The following is a 14,875-nucleotide window of genomic DNA, read 5'->3' as shown; positions in this document are numbered from 1 at the left end:
TGCTACAGGAAATATAGCCCTCGCTGTTCTCCTCCCCTCCCCCCCACCCCGCTGACACCCACCACACTCTGGGGACTCGTCTGAGCCATCGCCACAGTCGTCATCATGGTCGCAGACAAAGTGCTTGGGAATGCACTGACGGTTTCCGCACATGAACTCCCGCTCATCACACGTGTTGTTGTACACTGCAACGAGGCACTGCTGTCAGCTCCCCGCCAGACCACATGCTCTCCTGCTTGCCCCCCAAGCCCTTTGTCTTAGGGTGCTGGGGACAAGCGCTGAGGCACAGCCCGGTCAGGGCAAGGACTCCCACTCCTTAGCCCCCAGCCTGAACCCAGGCCTGCACCCTCATTCTGTGGCTGTGAAGAGCACCCTGGCAATGTGGTGCCTTTGGTTATTGCTCCATGGGACGATGTTCCTCCTCTCCTCACAGCCAGGGAAAGGCACTCAGATGTCCCCATGTCCAGGGCTGCTGTGACCACAGCACTGCAGTTCCCCCCTGCAAGCCTGGCGGGGAAGTGGCCAGGACAAGGCATCCTGTCTGCCACCAGCAGGGACCTCGGGGAGTGGGGCTAGCCCCCCCAGGCACAGCACTCAGCTCCTCCCCAGCCCCTGGCCCCGTCATGCACCAGACCTCTGGGGACTCACAGCAGCCGGCAGCGAGGGTCTCGTCAGCTCCGTCTGCACAGTCCTTGTCTCCGTCACAGAGCCAGCGCTCCGGCACGCACACATAGGTGCCTGGGCACTGGAAGGATCCTGTGCTGCAGGTGGTCAGCCCTGGGGAAGCAGGAAGGAGGACAGTCACTCTCACCACTGGAGAACTGGCACTCTTGGGCTACGTGCCCCCACATCTCAGGGGGATGCCACGATACAGAACCCAAGAGAGCAGCGAGGACCATGGCACAAGAAAGCAAGGGTGGGAGAAGGGATGGGCAGAGGCAGGAATACACAGAGATGGAGCCGCAGCACAGGCAGGGACTGAGAGAGGTCAGAGTGGGGGCTGGAGCAGACTCACGGCAGCGGCTGTCCTCATCAGAGCCATCGCCACAGTCGTCTGCCCCATCACACACCCAGAGCTTGGAGATGCAGCGGTGGTTGTTGCACTCAAACTGCACAGGGTAGCAGAACTTGTCTGGGAAAGGAGAGGAGGGGTCAGAGCTGGGGCAATGTTGGGGGAAGGACACGGCAGCAGAGCACAGCCAGGCTGGGCCAGCTCAAGGCCTGGAGCCCAGGGTGGTGCTGGGGCTACTGCTCACCCAGACCTGGCAGTGCCCACATGCCATGCTGACGGGCACTGCAGCTGTAGGACTGGTGTGGGATTCCCCACTGTGGAGCTGGGGAGGTTCCCCAGTTCCTGAGCACCGTTTCGGGTTTGTTCAGAAAAGTTGGAACTAAAAACATAACTCAAGTGAGCCATAACTGGCCATCCTCAGAATGACCACGGACATTCGTGAATGTTCTGAGCAAACAAACACATAAGGACATTTCCATTGGTCACAGTTAAAAGCCCAAGCTTGTGGAATAAGCTTGGAGGGGGAAGAATCTGGAGTGTGAGCCTTGGCAAAGGGGTGTGAGAGAGGGGAGAGGGTCCTGCTTCCCCTTCAGCATGCTTGCACTTGCCACCCTGTGCTATCACCCTGGAGTCCCTTGCTCTCCCCACCCTGCCGCTCACTGCAGTGAGTCTCATCTTCTCCATTCTCGCAGTCATCCTCTTTGTCACAGGTCCAAGTCATGGGGATGCACCTCCCGCTTGGGCAGGCGAAGTAATTGGCTGGACACTTGGGCTTCCTCCCGCCTGGTTTGTGAAGGAAACATCAGTGAGCATGGTGGTATGGATGTGCCCAACACAGACATGCCTGACTCCAAAGGATTCCTCCCCAAAAGCCCTGCCTGATCCTGCATCGATCAGCGCCCTGCAGCACCCTCCATGCAGGAGCTGCGCAAGCGAAGGACGATGCTCCTGGAGTGCAAAGCATCCACCGCCCAAACGGACCCCAAAGGGGAGCACCCAGCTACAGGGCTGTCGTGATGCCCCTGCTCTCCTAGGCCCAAGCCCCCTTTCCTCTCCCCGCTCTCACCTGGGCAGTTGCGCTCATCTGAGTAGTCTCCACAATCATTCGCCCCGTCACACACCCAGCTTGGAGCATAGCACAGAGAGGTGTGTTCGCACTTCTGGAATGTGGTACCCTTCACCCCCAGCTTGAAATAGCTGCTGCAGTCGGTGGCAGCTGCAAGAAACCACACCAGGAGCCCAAGGTGGCGGATGCTGCTTGCTGGTGGCACAGCCCTTTGGTCCAGCTCCCACCGCACAGCAGGAGCCCTCACCCTGCTGCTGACAGCCCTTCCCTCCCCAGAGCAGCACCAAGCTGACTTTGCCCCACGTGTGCCCTGAGCTGCTGGGACCACTTTAAAGCACTTCTGACGCACTGTTGGGTGCTGAGGCGCCAAGCATGGCGTGGGGGACTGCAGTGATTGTCTGGGGCTGCTTCCAGCAGGTGGGCTAACCTGGCCTGGCCTCTGCTGACAGGGTGGGAGCCAGGGCCCTTCTCCCCCCCAGTCCAGCCCAAGTCCCAAAGATGGGAACAAAGTACAGGGCCCCAGGGCCCCACCCGCAGGCAGAGGTCAGGAGCATCTCCAGAGCTACAGCAGGGCAGAACTAGGGAGGCAGCAGAAAACATGGGACAGCAGCTGGGGCACTCACTGCAGTTCATTTCATCTGAAGCATCCTCACAGTCGATGAACTGGTTACAGCGGCTCGAATTCCCAATGCAACTCCCATCTCGGCAGCGAAACTCAGTAGCAGCACAGCTGGTTTCTGCAAAGGGGAAGCCCCCAGAGCGGATGAGGCTGGGCTGGGGGACCCAGCATGTACAGCCACACCATGGCCCCCACTTGCATTGTGGGCGTGCACGCACGCACATACACCCGCTGCCCAGCACAGCTATGGACTGTCTGACCCTGCACCCCCAGCTCCGGGCCCCTCCCGGCTGAGACCTGGTGCCTCTCTGGCTCATGCACTCTGCCCACCAGCCTGAGCTCGTCTCCCGAGCTGGCCTGTCACTAGCAGGCCTGGATGGGCTCAGGGAAGCTCCTGACCTTTCCTGTCAGTTCTGAACCAAGCAGACAGATTCCTGCAGCCCTGCAGCTCTGAAGGGGTGCTGCCCTGGGATGCTCAGGTGCCTTTTTCTCAAGAGCACAGGAGCCATGAGGGGCAGCGACACTGAGCCTCGCCATCGCCTTGTGCTCCTCCTGGGTGTCAAACGACTGTACTCGGGAGACTCTGGGTGCTGCAGGGCTGTGCTCGGGAGTTCTTCCTCCCAGCTCTCAGGGAGTGAGTGAGATTTACAAAGTGGTCTGTGGCACAAGCAGCATGAGTAGGATTTAGACCTTGACTCTCCGTTAAGCCCTGGCTCTGCTCTGATCCTGTCAAGCTGAAGGTAACTCTTTCCCAAAGCTTCTGTCCCTGTCCCAGACAGCTGACTGAGCCCTGGGAAGGGCTGGCCAGGAGCCAGACAGCCTGCTTACTGTTACATGGCACTTCGTCCGAGTTGTCCCCGCAGTCATCCACGCCATTGCACCAGTAGCGGCTGGCGATGCAGCGCCCGTTCATGCAGTGCAGGTAACCCTTCTTGCACTTGCGGCTGCCTGCGAGGGAGGAGGAGGTGAGCATGAAGGGAGGGCCGGTGCCCCCAGGTGTTTCAGCTCCTCAGGGACCCTTCAAGCAGGGGAAGAAACTACACAGGCAGGATTATGAAACAGGCTCCCTTCTGCTGTGCTGGCAATGTCGCAGGGTTAAGCTCAACCTTTGCCCAGCAGAGACCCCTCCTGGCAGAGGAGCAAGGGTTGGTGTTAGAGGGAGGGTACTGCAGACCCCACACCAGGTTGGCTCAAGGTGTCCAGCCTGCCCCACAAAACTGGGAAAGGTCTGGAGCCCTTAAAGCCTGGCCTGGCTGGGCCCATCTCTTGGAGGGCAAGAGGGACTGCAAGCACTTGAGGGACTGCAAGCACTTGAGGGACATGAGAAGACAACCAGGAATCCTGGCTCCCTTTGCTGACAGCTCGAGCAGGGTGCCTGTGCATGCCGGGGGGTACGTGTCTGTGTTTCAGCAAAGCAGCAAGAGGAGGAACCTTACTGCAGTAGGACTGCTTCTCATCTGACTTGTCCTTGCAGTGGACCACACCGTCACAGGTCCGGCTGAAGTCAATGCAGTCGCCATTCCCACACTCAAACTCATCGTGCATGTTGCAGGTGGAATTCAGGGCTGGGGAGGGCGCGGGGAATGTCAGCTCTGCCAGGCTGAGACCAGCCTCTCCTCCTCCCTGTCCCATCCCCATCAGCTCCCACTTCCACCTCCCCTCCACCTTTGCAGGTGAAATCCTCCTGCAGGATGCGCTCGCCACGGCAGGAGCAGTTGACGTGTCCTTTGGGTGTGAGCAGGCAGAGATCCTGACAGCCACCATTGTTCACCCTGCACGGGGACAGCTCACCTAGGAGAGATGGAGAACAGTCACACCAGGCACAGTCTCAGCAGTCCCCCTTCCCCTTGTCCTCCCTGCTGGGGGGAGGAACAGTAAGGGTTTTTCCCCAAGCTCTTCAGATGGGGCTGTGGATGATGCGTGGGGTTGGGGACATCCAGTCTCCCCAGATCTTGAAAGGAGGATGACCCTGGGAAGAGCACAAATGGGGCAAATTCTCTCTCTCTTCAGCCTGCACAGGGTTTGGAAATGGGCAGGCCCTGGGGTGAGGGTCTCGAAGGGGTGATGACAGGCCAGGAAGGATGGTGAGATGGGTTCCCCCTTCCCCTGGCCTGCAGATGGGGCGGAAGAGCAGCGCTGTCTGGCAGGGGGCTGAGCCGCCTGAGAGAGGGGGCAGAGGTCTGGTAGAGGCAGGGGAGCAGGGGCCCATGGTGGCGAGGCCGTGGGTGATGGGTGGGGTGTCCTTACAGCTGTCGGTGTCGTTGGCCACAGCAATGATGCCCATGGGCTGCTGGGGGATGTCAACACGCAGAAGCTTCATGTCAGTGCCCACATACTTGTTGGCTCGTTGCACAGCTCTGCGCACCCAGTCCGTCCAGAAGATGTAATCGCCGTAGACAGCCAGGCCGAAGGGGTGCACAGGCTCTGATTTCAGGATCACCTGCCAGACGTTGGCAAACCGTAAGCATGAGGGAACCTGGCTGTGGGACGCAGCCCCCAGCAGGACCCCAGATGCAGCCTGTCCCCATGTGTCTGCCCCGGTGGAAGGCCTGACTTCCCCTGTGCCCCAGGAACAGCTCTGCTTTCCTCTGACAACGTGCCAGCCCGTTTTGACACTCGCCACTCTCCTCCCCCATCTCTGCTGCTGGGGCCCGGTCTGGACTCACGTGGCGGTGGGAGCCATCGTATTCACAACGTTCAATTTTGTCCAGTGTGGCATCAGAGAAGTAGATCTTCTCTGCCTTGTGGTCAATGGCCAGCCCATTGGGTGTCCGTATGTCCTGGTCAATGATGATGAGGACATTGGCTCCAGAGAGGGTGGCACGCATGATGCTGGGGTGCTGCTCATTCCAGTTGGTCCAGAACATCAGGCTGGAAGGGAAGAGACACATGATGCCTTTGCAACCCCAGCTCTCTGCCACGTATGTGTTGGCTCAGCCCACCCCTCTGATGCTGTGGGGCTTCCAAGGACTTTGGGGTGGCTGTGACATTGTCCCCACATAAAAAGGGGTAGGATGGGGATGAATGAGGCCACTGCAGCCAGCTGGGAAATGTGGTACCCCAAGGTACCAGCCGGCCAGAGAAGGGGATGGGACGGGGCTTCTGTCTTTGCTTTGGGGTGCTGAAGGATGTGTGGGGAGGTGGGGCTCAGGGCCTTTCCTCCCTGGGGTCCAATACTCTCTGTGCTGGGAACCAGTGCTTCCTCCCCAGTGGAGGGGTGTCCACCTGGATGCTTGCCCTGGGACCATGTGGACCCCTGGGCAGACTGGCTGGAGCACCGATGGCCACTCACTTCTGGCACTCGTCCAGCACAAAGGCCCTGGGGTGATCGTCCCCCGACATGGTGATCACTGTCTCCCTCTCGAAAGCCCCCAGCCGGCTCTGGTCCACGGTGTGGCGAGTGATGGTGGAGGTGGTGTAGCTTGTCCAGTACAGCGTGTCCCAGCCGCGGTGGTATGCCAGCCCCTCCACCGAGCCCACGTCTGCAGGAGGGGAGGACAGGCAAGGGTTGTGTCCAGCCCACGCTCCTGCAAGGCTGCCCAGCTCGCTCCACACAGCCAGTGCTGACTGTGACGTTTGGACGCAGCTTCTTGGGCAGCCTGAAGTTACTGCTTTTAATTGCACCCCCAAGAAAAATCTCCCAGAGGCTCAGTCTGCTTGCTAGCGCAGTGCCAACGCGGCGGCACCTGAGGAGACTCAGCAGGGCTGGGCTGGAGTCTGTGCAAACAGGTGAGCTGAGACCCCAGGATAGTTCAGGGGCCTCCTGGGCAGACCTCTGCTACCAACCAGGTAATGACACTTCCTTGCAGGAAGCCTGAGTGATGTTCACCTACGATGAAACTAGGACTTGAACTTGGCTTTTAAGCTCACGCTCTGATCACCTCCCCTGCACTGGCCAGGTCTTGCTCCAGGTCCTGCTGTCCCTGCAGCAGTAGCACCGGCAAGGGAAGGATCTCTCTGCCAGGGGAGAGCTGAGGCCCAGAGGGCCAAAGTGACAAGATGAAGTCTCCTGGCTGACCAGGAAGACCTTCCCTTCAGCTTTCAGGCCAGGAACTTGAACTATACACCCATCCTGCCTCCCTCGTTAACAATCAGCAAAAGGTTTAATGAACTGGCCATGAGAGGTGGCTGCTGCTCTCCTGATCTCAGTGGGAACAGCTGTCCCAAGTGCCAAATGTAAATACACTCATCAGCGAGCACATCTATAACCCTTGCTGGAGGTGATCCCTAGTGACAAAGAGCAACAGATGTGGTCTTTTCAACTGCTGTAGGACCCAATAAAATGAACCAAGTGCAAACCAAGGGCTGGATGTGAAGACAGGGCCAGGCATGGCAAGGTTTGCTCAGGCCCAAAAGGTCTGTCTTGGAAGTCAAATGCAAACACAGAGCAAATGCAAACACGGTTTGCTGCAGTGCCTTGTTTCTAGAGCAATGCATACCCCCATCCATGCCTGAGCCTCGTGATACACCCTCCTTGCCATAAGAAGCTCTGCAGACTGCTCCTGACACTTGTGTCCTCTACCACAGGCTGCTGCCTTCTCCAGAGGCTCTGGTAAAAAGCTCGCATCTGAACCCTTAACAGCTGCCGCTCAAAACGCCTCTCAAAAACACCAAAAAATGTGAACTGAGAAAAGGAAAAAAGCCCTTGGGTGAGGAAGGAGGGCAGTCAGGAAGAGGTGGCAGGGGAGAACAGGGAAGAGGGGTCTGAGGGCAGATGCATGCAGAGGGAGCCCTGTGACACTCACTCTCTACAATGGTCTTGCGCCCTGTGCCGTCATCATTGATCTGCTGAATGTTGCCGAAGTGGATGTCACTGTAGAATATGCGGTTGCTGCCCTTGGAGCCGTAGCCGTAGTCAAAGGCCAGTGCAATGACATTCTTCATGTGCTCTGCATCCTCGAAGGGCTTGATGGGTGCATTGAGGTTGTTCTCGTCTGACAGGTGGATGCTCTTGAGGATGGTGCGCTCCGAATACAGCAGGTAGCCGTCATAGTCCCGGCAGCTCACCCCGTCCTCAGACAGCATGCCGTGGGCGCAGGCGCACGTCCTCTGCCCGTTGCCCCGGAACAGGCAGAGTTGCTGGCAGCCCCCGTTGCTCTGGGCACAGATGTTGGTGCCTGGGGAGAAAAGGGGGGATTGTCTGAGGGACTGGGCAGGCTCTGTGTAGCAGGATGCTCCTGCTCAGCTGCTTTTCACCTCTCCCCGCTCCCAGAGGAAGTGGGTGAAGAAATGGGCTCAGCCCATGGTGTTACACCGTTCTGGATGAGGACACAGTGGCCTGTTTGTTTCCATCCCCCTCCCCACATCTGCCTGCCATGGGAGCCCAGCCTGGGTGGCTGTTGGCGCTCGGCAGCACCGCACAAGGGGCTGACACCCTGCTCCTAGACGCACCCTTTTGCCTGGCCCGGTTGAAGACTTTGATGTCCTTGAGCTGCACGCCGATCCCTGTCCGCAGGGACACTGACTCAGTGGCGTTGTCCTTGTTGCCTCTTTTGATGGAGCCATTCGCGTGAGTCCTAAGAAAGGACAGAGTCACTGAGCAACTGACGTGGGGCCCACCCCAGCAGCACACTGCAGCAGGACCCAGCTCTGTCACCTTCCTCACAGCACCTGCCAGCTCCCACCACCCTCCTGCACAGTGGGAATGCAGGGCACCCCCAGAACTGCCGGACTCCTCAGGCACTGTACCTATCGCTCCAGTAAATGTACTCCTCAAAGACTGACACCGAGAACATGTCCATGTTGTTGCTGGACAGGACGACTTCTCGGTTTTCACCCGTCTCCAGGTTGATTCGTTCAATCTTGTCTGTCCGGGCATCACACCAGTAAAGCTTCCCATCCTGAGGCAATGAGAAAGCATCCCAGTCAGCAACGGAGCAGCGCACTGGGGTGGCATTAAGGCACCCTCTGTACCTCCCACCACATCCAGCAGGAGGTCCCAGGGTGCTGCAGAAGACTACCACCCTGGGCAACCCTCCCTGCACTGGAGAGGAGACTCCAGGGCCCTGGGGAGGGCAGCCATGTCCCCAGAGGCCCCACCAGCAGCGGCACAGCTGCAGGAACCCTTGGGACCGGCACTGTCCTCCCAGCTGGCGGCTGTACCTCGTAGTCGACGGATATCCCATTGGGCCAACTGATGCTGACGTTCACCAGCACCATCCGCTCAGTCCCATCCAGGCGTGACCGCTCAATGCGGGGGTACTGCCCCCACTCTGTCCAGAACAGGTACCTGCAGGGGACAGCAGTGATGTGACCATGGGGCTGGCCAGAAGCAGCATCCTTGGGCCCTTTGGCCATCGGAGCAAAGGACAAACACCTCTCCCTCTCACCCCTCCACGCCCAGGCCTCGGTCCAGACCCCTCCTGATCTGCCAGCCTCCTGGCCACCTCATGCTTGCAGACCACGCTGCAGCTGGGGAAAGGAGCACTGCACTGCCGCTGGATGCAGCCCAGAAAGCCTGTGTGCCACGCACGGGAGGTGCTGTTCTCCGTCCTTCCCCAGATCCAAATAACTCTCCTCTCCCTGTGATTGTCCAAAGCTGGAGCTGGTCTGGGGAGGCTCCGCTTGGATTTTCTGTGGTCCTGGCACCCATGAGGTCACGGGGAGCTCCCAGGAAGCTCAGCTCATCAGCGAAAGGGTGGTTAAATCCAGCTGGTTTGGACACCAAGGGCCTGTCCCTTGGTGTGGCAGAAGACCTACAAATCCTTCTCTACTGCAAGCAAACTGCACAGTTCTGCTGGGAGAGTGCTAGGGGTCTCCGGTACGTGCCCACCCCCCAGCTGATGGCCCTCTCCAGGAAGCTTCGTGCAGTGTCTCACCCCTTCTCTGGATGGACTGTGATGGCCCGAGGCTTGTCCAGCCCCTGCGAGATGACCACGTAGCGGAAGGACCCATTCAGCCTGGCCACCTCGATGACGTCGAAGCCCTGGTCCGTCCAGTAGATGTTTCCTGCAGAGAGGGTACAGTGAACACCTGCATGAGCCCCACTCCCCAACCGCCCACCGGCTCCTCCCTGCTCCACAGCGCATCTCACCAGCAATCCAGTCCACGGCGATGCCTTCTACCCGGCCAATGCCATTGGTGACCACGTCCTCCCGCCACGTCTGGTCCCGCTTGGCCCGGCTAATGGTGCTCAGACCCATGTCCACCCAGTAAATGGTGTCGTTCTCTGAGAGGTGCCAGGCAGGAGAGTGGGTGTCAATGACCGCCTCTGGGTCACCCCAAGGGTGGCACAGACCCAGGCTGAGCCGCACCCCCAGGCCTTGGTATGGGGACCTGAAACCCTCCCGCACCCGGAGCTGCCAAGGGGAGATGTTCTAGGCCAGAGCACTGCCAAAAGAGGGTCTGGTGATGGTCCTCCTTGCACTCCTCCTCCCCGACCTCTCCAGCCCTGCTGTCCTGCTCCCAGCCCCCATGTCACCTGCGTGGAAGTCGATCCCCACGGCCAGGGACGTCCCCGACACAGGCACGAGAGCATCCGACTTGTCGTTGGGATCCAGGGGAATGCCACGGATCCCCTCGTGGACCGAATACAGGAGGAAGGAGCCAACACCTGCGACACAGATACGGGGACAGTCAGACGCATCCCACAGGCCAGACACTGTCCCTTCAACGGATAGCCACAACTCATGGGAAACTGTGACGGCAGCTCCATGGAGGAGCACAAGCCCGGCAGGGCTGGTGGGAGGGCTTGACCCTGTCATGACAGCAGCACGATGAGTCCCCAGCCCTGGCAGACAGCCCAGGACAGCAGAGAGACAGGGAGGGCAGGGTCGAACCGTGCTGGCTGGACCTGCCAGCAGGCTGTGCGGCTGTCTGAAGCATCCCCACACAGGCAGCCCCTACGCCCACCTCCTGGCTGACTCCGAGGCTGACGCATGTGAGACGTGGGCTGGAAGTGCAAGCAGCAGTTCTGCAGGCAGGTGGCGGGGGAGGCAGTCCTGCTGGACACCAAGCGCCTGATCCTGCCGACAGCGCTGTGGTCGGCGGGTGACACGTTTGCATGGGCAGCGTGCATATGGCACGCTTCGAAAGCTTTGCAGCACCGTGGTTCCTCATGGAGGGAGGGATGCCCCTGCTTCACTTGGGTCCCCACGCAGGAGGGGACTAACCAGGATGAACATAAGGAGAAAACTCCTTTTGACATCGACACTGTCACACACGACATCCTTGTCTCTCAAATGGAGAGCCCTGGATTTGATGGATGGACCATCCAGCCAATTCCTTATCCACTGAGTGGTGGCAATTAAAAGAGTTGCAGTCAACGGCTCAACGTCCAAGCAGAGACCAGTGACAAGTTGTGCTCCTTAGGGGTCAGCATTGGGACTGACATTAACATCTTTGCTGGCAACAGGGACAGTGAGATTGAGTGCACCCTCAGCAAGCCTGCCAATGACACCAAGGTGTGTGGTGCGGTCAACACGCTGGAGGGAAGGGACGCCATCCAGAGGGACCTTGACAGACTTGAGAGGCGGGCCCATGTGAACCTCACGAAGTTCAACAAGGCCAAGTGCAAGGTCCTGCACAGGGGTTGGGGCAATCCCAAGCACAAATGCAGGGTGGGCAGAGAATGGACTGAGCGCAGCTCTGAGAAGGACTTGGGGATGTTGGTTGATGAGAAGCTCAACATGACCTGGCAATGTGCACTTGCAGCCCAGAAAGCCGACCACGTCCTGGGCTGCATCAAAAGAAGCCTGACCAGCAGGTCGAGGGAGGTGATTCTCTTCCTCTACTCCACTCTTGTGAGACCCCACCTGGAGTTCAGCTTTGGGGCTCCCAACATAAGAAGGACATGGACCTGTTGGAGTGAGTCTAGAGGAGGACCACAAAGATGATCAGAGGGCTGGAACACCTCTCCTACAAAGTCAGGCTGAGAGAGTTGGGGTTGTTCAGCCTGGAGAAGAGAAGGCTCTGGGGAGACCTTATAGCAGCCTTCCAGTACCTGAAGGGGGGCTACAAGAAAGCTGGAGAGGGCCTTTTTACAAGGGCTTGTAGTGATACGACAAGGGGTGATGGCTTTAAACTGAAAGAGGGTGGATTTAGGTTTAGGATATAAGGAAGAAGTTCTTCATTATGAGGGTGGTGAGGCATTGGAACGGGTTGCCCAAAGAAACTGTGGGTGCCTCATCCCTAGAAGTGTTCAAGGCCAGGCTGGATGGCGCTTTGAGCAACCTGGTCTGGTGGAAAGGGTCCTTGCCCATGGCAGGAGCATTGGAACTAGATGATCTTTAAGGTCCCCTTCCAATCCAACCCATCTTATGATTATATGATTCTATTACCTCCTCTGTGATCAGGATGGGATGGCTTTCACTGCCACACTGCGCACAGGAAGGAATGGCAAACATTGTGGAAAGAGGGTAGGGAACAACCCACTCTAAACCGCGCATGGACATAGTCAGGGACAAGGTTTCTGATGGCTGGGGCAGGAACCTGGGGAACAGCCGCAAGGCCCTTCCCTGCTTGGTTCTGTGAAGGGGCTGTGTGCCGGCAGGTCCTGCCTGCTGCAAGCCCTGGAGTAGCCTGTGCAGGGGGTCCCGACCCATGCCAGGGCACAGGGGAGGCACGAATGAGGCCTCTTTCCAGAGCTGTCTCCACTCCCAAGCACTGGCAAAGGCTCTGCACCGCATCTGGGTCAGGGCAGTGCTTGTTATTCAGTCCCTGCCCTGACCCAGATGGTGCAGCAGCTCTGCCAACACCCTCCAAAAACACCAAGAACATTTTGCATGCAGCCTTTGAGAGGTCCTGGCAATGACCAGGGAGCGAGGGGCTCTTCCCTCCGGAGGGAGATGGAGGCAAACCAGGAAGGGACTGCAGATCTGCAGCGCAAAGGCTGCGCTGGCTGCCCAGCCCCATTCCCTGTGATTGTGGTGAGTCAGTGACCCAAACCTGCTACGGACAGCAAGGGTTTCACCCCACCTTTGAGGGCTCCCACCACACAGTCCTGCTCCCCTCCTCCCACTAAACCCAGCGCCCTCAGTGCCCAGGCAGTGTGCTGCCCACACTCATCACTGCCAGCCCCTTGCAGGGACAGCCCACGCAAGGGTCTCACTGTGGCCCGAGCCCACAGGCCCTCCCCAAGCCCCTCCAGCATCCCTCTGCAGCATTGCTGGGTGCAGGGCAGCGTGAGGCAGCCCGCACGTAGCCAGAGCGAGCAGTTACCAGCCCCCTGCGCGCCGCGGTGGCACACATGCCCTGCTCGGCTGCGCAGCACCAGGCCGCGCAGGCGGAGCTGCAGCATGCAGCAGGCATGGCTGGGGGCGGCTGCAGTGTGTCTGCTCTGAGGGAGTATTTCAGGAGAGGGGATGGGACTGGGCTGCTCACCTTCGCAGGACTGCTGCCCGCTCTTCAGGCTGTAGCCCGCGGTGCACATGCAGGACCGGGATGTCTCGGAAGTGGGGAGACAGAGCTGCGAGCAGTCGCCATTATTTAGGCTGCAGGGGTTGGTTCCAGCTGCGATGGAGAGAAGACGGGGTGAGGGGCAGCCGGGGGCCAGGGCACACCTGCCGGGGCTGCGGGCACCTGGGCAGACGCTGCGGCAGCCAGGGCCAGCGCTGCTCGGGGCACCCGCACAAGACGCGGGCGCTCTGCGCCAGCGGGCAGGGATCTGTCACAAGGACAAGAGCCAGGCTTGGGCCAGCAAGAGGGAACAGGGTCAGCTGGCCACCTGGCCACCATGAGCCAGACTCCAGCCCTGCTGGCATGCCGGTGGAGCGGACGAGCCACTGCCCAGCCCTGTAGGGTCTCTGCCGCGGGACCATGCGCTCACCTTGCTGGATGCTCTCGTCGTACACCTTCATGTGCATCACCAGCGTGGTGCTGTTGCGCAGCACTGTCACCTCCGACCCATCCTTCTTGTTGCAGGTGCCCATCCTCTCAGAGGCCTGGTCAGCCCACCACAGCTTGTTGCCTGGGAGGAGAAGGCAGGAACATGCAGCAGCTTTCCCCATCCCCTCCCGCCCCAGCAGCAAAGAGCAGTGGCTCCACACAGATTTACATGTGATGGCCTGAAAAAAGGGGTCTGAGCTCAGCCTTTGGTGGAGAAGCATCCCCTCCACAGCTGCTAGAGGTGGCGATGAGCAGTCTGCGTTCGGGCCGGGCGAGGAGAAAGGGAAAGGGCTTCACCGACTGCCCCCATCACCCTGCCAGCTCTCACCCATGATGGCCAGGGCGGTCGCCTTGCTCAGCTGACTCTTCACAGACTCAATCACCTCCAGGTTGCTGCCATCCAGGTTGCATCTGTTGATGGTGCCATTGCCAGAGCTGATCCAGTAGAGCTTGCTCTCTGGATAGTCAATGGTCAGGCCTGGAAAGCAAGGGACCATCGGTATACAGGCAGCATGCAGAGACTGTCGCCATCTGTGAGGTGCGATGGGACCGGCACAGAGGATGGGGTGATGGAGAGAATGGGTGCGCGAGGTTGGGGTGACCCGGCACAAACCAGCTGCCAGCCCCCTGGGGAGCCGGGGCTGCCAGAGTGGGGACTTGCCCTAAAAGGGCCAGCAATGGTGCTGCAAGGCAGGGTGGTACCGGGGGGTGTGGGGGGGGTCCGTACCAACAGGCCCTTTCTGGTTGGTGAAGAGGAGAGTGCGGTTGCTGCCATCCATGTTGGCCACGCTGATGTTGTCCCCGTCTGTCCAGTAGAGCTTCCTGCACAAGTGAGGGGACACTGAGCATGACAGATCCAACAGCCCCATGGAGATGGCCCACACGCAGCTCTGCTGCTCTCCCAGCCCACCCAGGCTCCACCAGCCCCCGCCACCCCAGCCTGCCCTCCAGGCTCCTGCTCTCCAGGCTGAGGCCTGCCCTGTGCCAACCCCTCTCGCTGCACAGCCTGGGCAGCCCGACGGCCTCCCCACCTCTGGCGTCGGGACCCAGGAAGCGGTTTGGTGTTTGCAAGCACTTGCGAAGCCCTGACTAGCAAAGCCCCGTGTACACACAGACTGGCACACGCTCACGGATACACACTAATCCACAGCCTGTTCTCCTTCACGCACACGTGTGTACGGAAACACAGCCTGCTGCATTGCACGTGCCCACAGACACACACCTCCTGAGCTGCGGCCCTGTCTCCTCTCACACACCTCCTACACGCGCTGACACATAGGGAGAGCAACCTGTTCTCTCCTCCACCATGTAGGTGCACTGTCACGCGCACGCACACGTGTGCCTGCACGTACAC

General features: G+C 59.5%; 1 protein-coding gene across 3 annotated transcripts in view; it reads right to left on the bottom strand.

Annotated features, from left to right (window-relative positions):
• The window catches only part of LRP1 (LDL receptor related protein 1), a 92,699-nt gene that overhangs the window by 17,507 nt on the left and 60,317 nt on the right, over positions 1 to 14,875 (bottom strand). For 2 of the 3 annotated variants that reach the window (XM_075075848.1, XM_075075851.1), the window contains 23 exons: positions 14,249 to 14,343; positions 13,850 to 13,999; positions 13,463 to 13,603; positions 13,018 to 13,146; positions 10,118 to 10,249; positions 9,731 to 9,865; positions 9,516 to 9,645; positions 8,800 to 8,926; positions 8,386 to 8,537; positions 8,089 to 8,213; positions 7,443 to 7,814; positions 5,990 to 6,179; positions 5,364 to 5,568; positions 4,945 to 5,137; positions 4,363 to 4,488; positions 4,134 to 4,262; positions 3,526 to 3,645; positions 2,702 to 2,815; positions 2,079 to 2,228; positions 1,661 to 1,795; positions 1,016 to 1,132; positions 649 to 777; positions 63 to 185 (listed from right to left, as the gene is read on the bottom strand). In XM_075075848.1, coding sequence (XP_074931949.1) covers positions 63 to 185; positions 649 to 777; positions 1,016 to 1,132; positions 1,661 to 1,795; positions 2,079 to 2,228; positions 2,702 to 2,815; positions 3,526 to 3,645; positions 4,134 to 4,262; positions 4,363 to 4,488; positions 4,945 to 5,137; positions 5,364 to 5,568; positions 5,990 to 6,179; positions 7,443 to 7,814; positions 8,089 to 8,213; positions 8,386 to 8,537; positions 8,800 to 8,926; positions 9,516 to 9,645; positions 9,731 to 9,865; positions 10,118 to 10,249; positions 13,018 to 13,146; positions 13,463 to 13,603; positions 13,850 to 13,999; positions 14,249 to 14,343 — 3,419 coding nt within the window. The remainder of the gene's footprint in view (positions 1 to 62; positions 186 to 648; positions 778 to 1,015; positions 1,133 to 1,660; positions 1,796 to 2,078; positions 2,229 to 2,701; positions 2,816 to 3,525; positions 3,646 to 4,133; positions 4,263 to 4,362; positions 4,489 to 4,944; positions 5,138 to 5,363; positions 5,569 to 5,989; positions 6,180 to 7,442; positions 7,815 to 8,088; positions 8,214 to 8,385; positions 8,538 to 8,799; positions 8,927 to 9,515; positions 9,646 to 9,730; positions 9,866 to 10,117; positions 10,250 to 13,017; positions 13,147 to 13,462; positions 13,604 to 13,849; positions 14,000 to 14,248; positions 14,344 to 14,875) is intronic. The other variant, XM_075075850.1, reaches the window with a different exon arrangement.

The sequence above is a fragment of the Phalacrocorax aristotelis genome, chromosome 26, assembly GCF_949628215.1.
Source record: "Phalacrocorax aristotelis chromosome 26, bGulAri2.1, whole genome shotgun sequence".
Taxonomy (NCBI): domain Eukaryota; kingdom Metazoa; phylum Chordata; class Aves; order Suliformes; family Phalacrocoracidae; genus Phalacrocorax; species Phalacrocorax aristotelis.
This window is presented reverse-complemented; position numbering and strand designations above follow the sequence as displayed.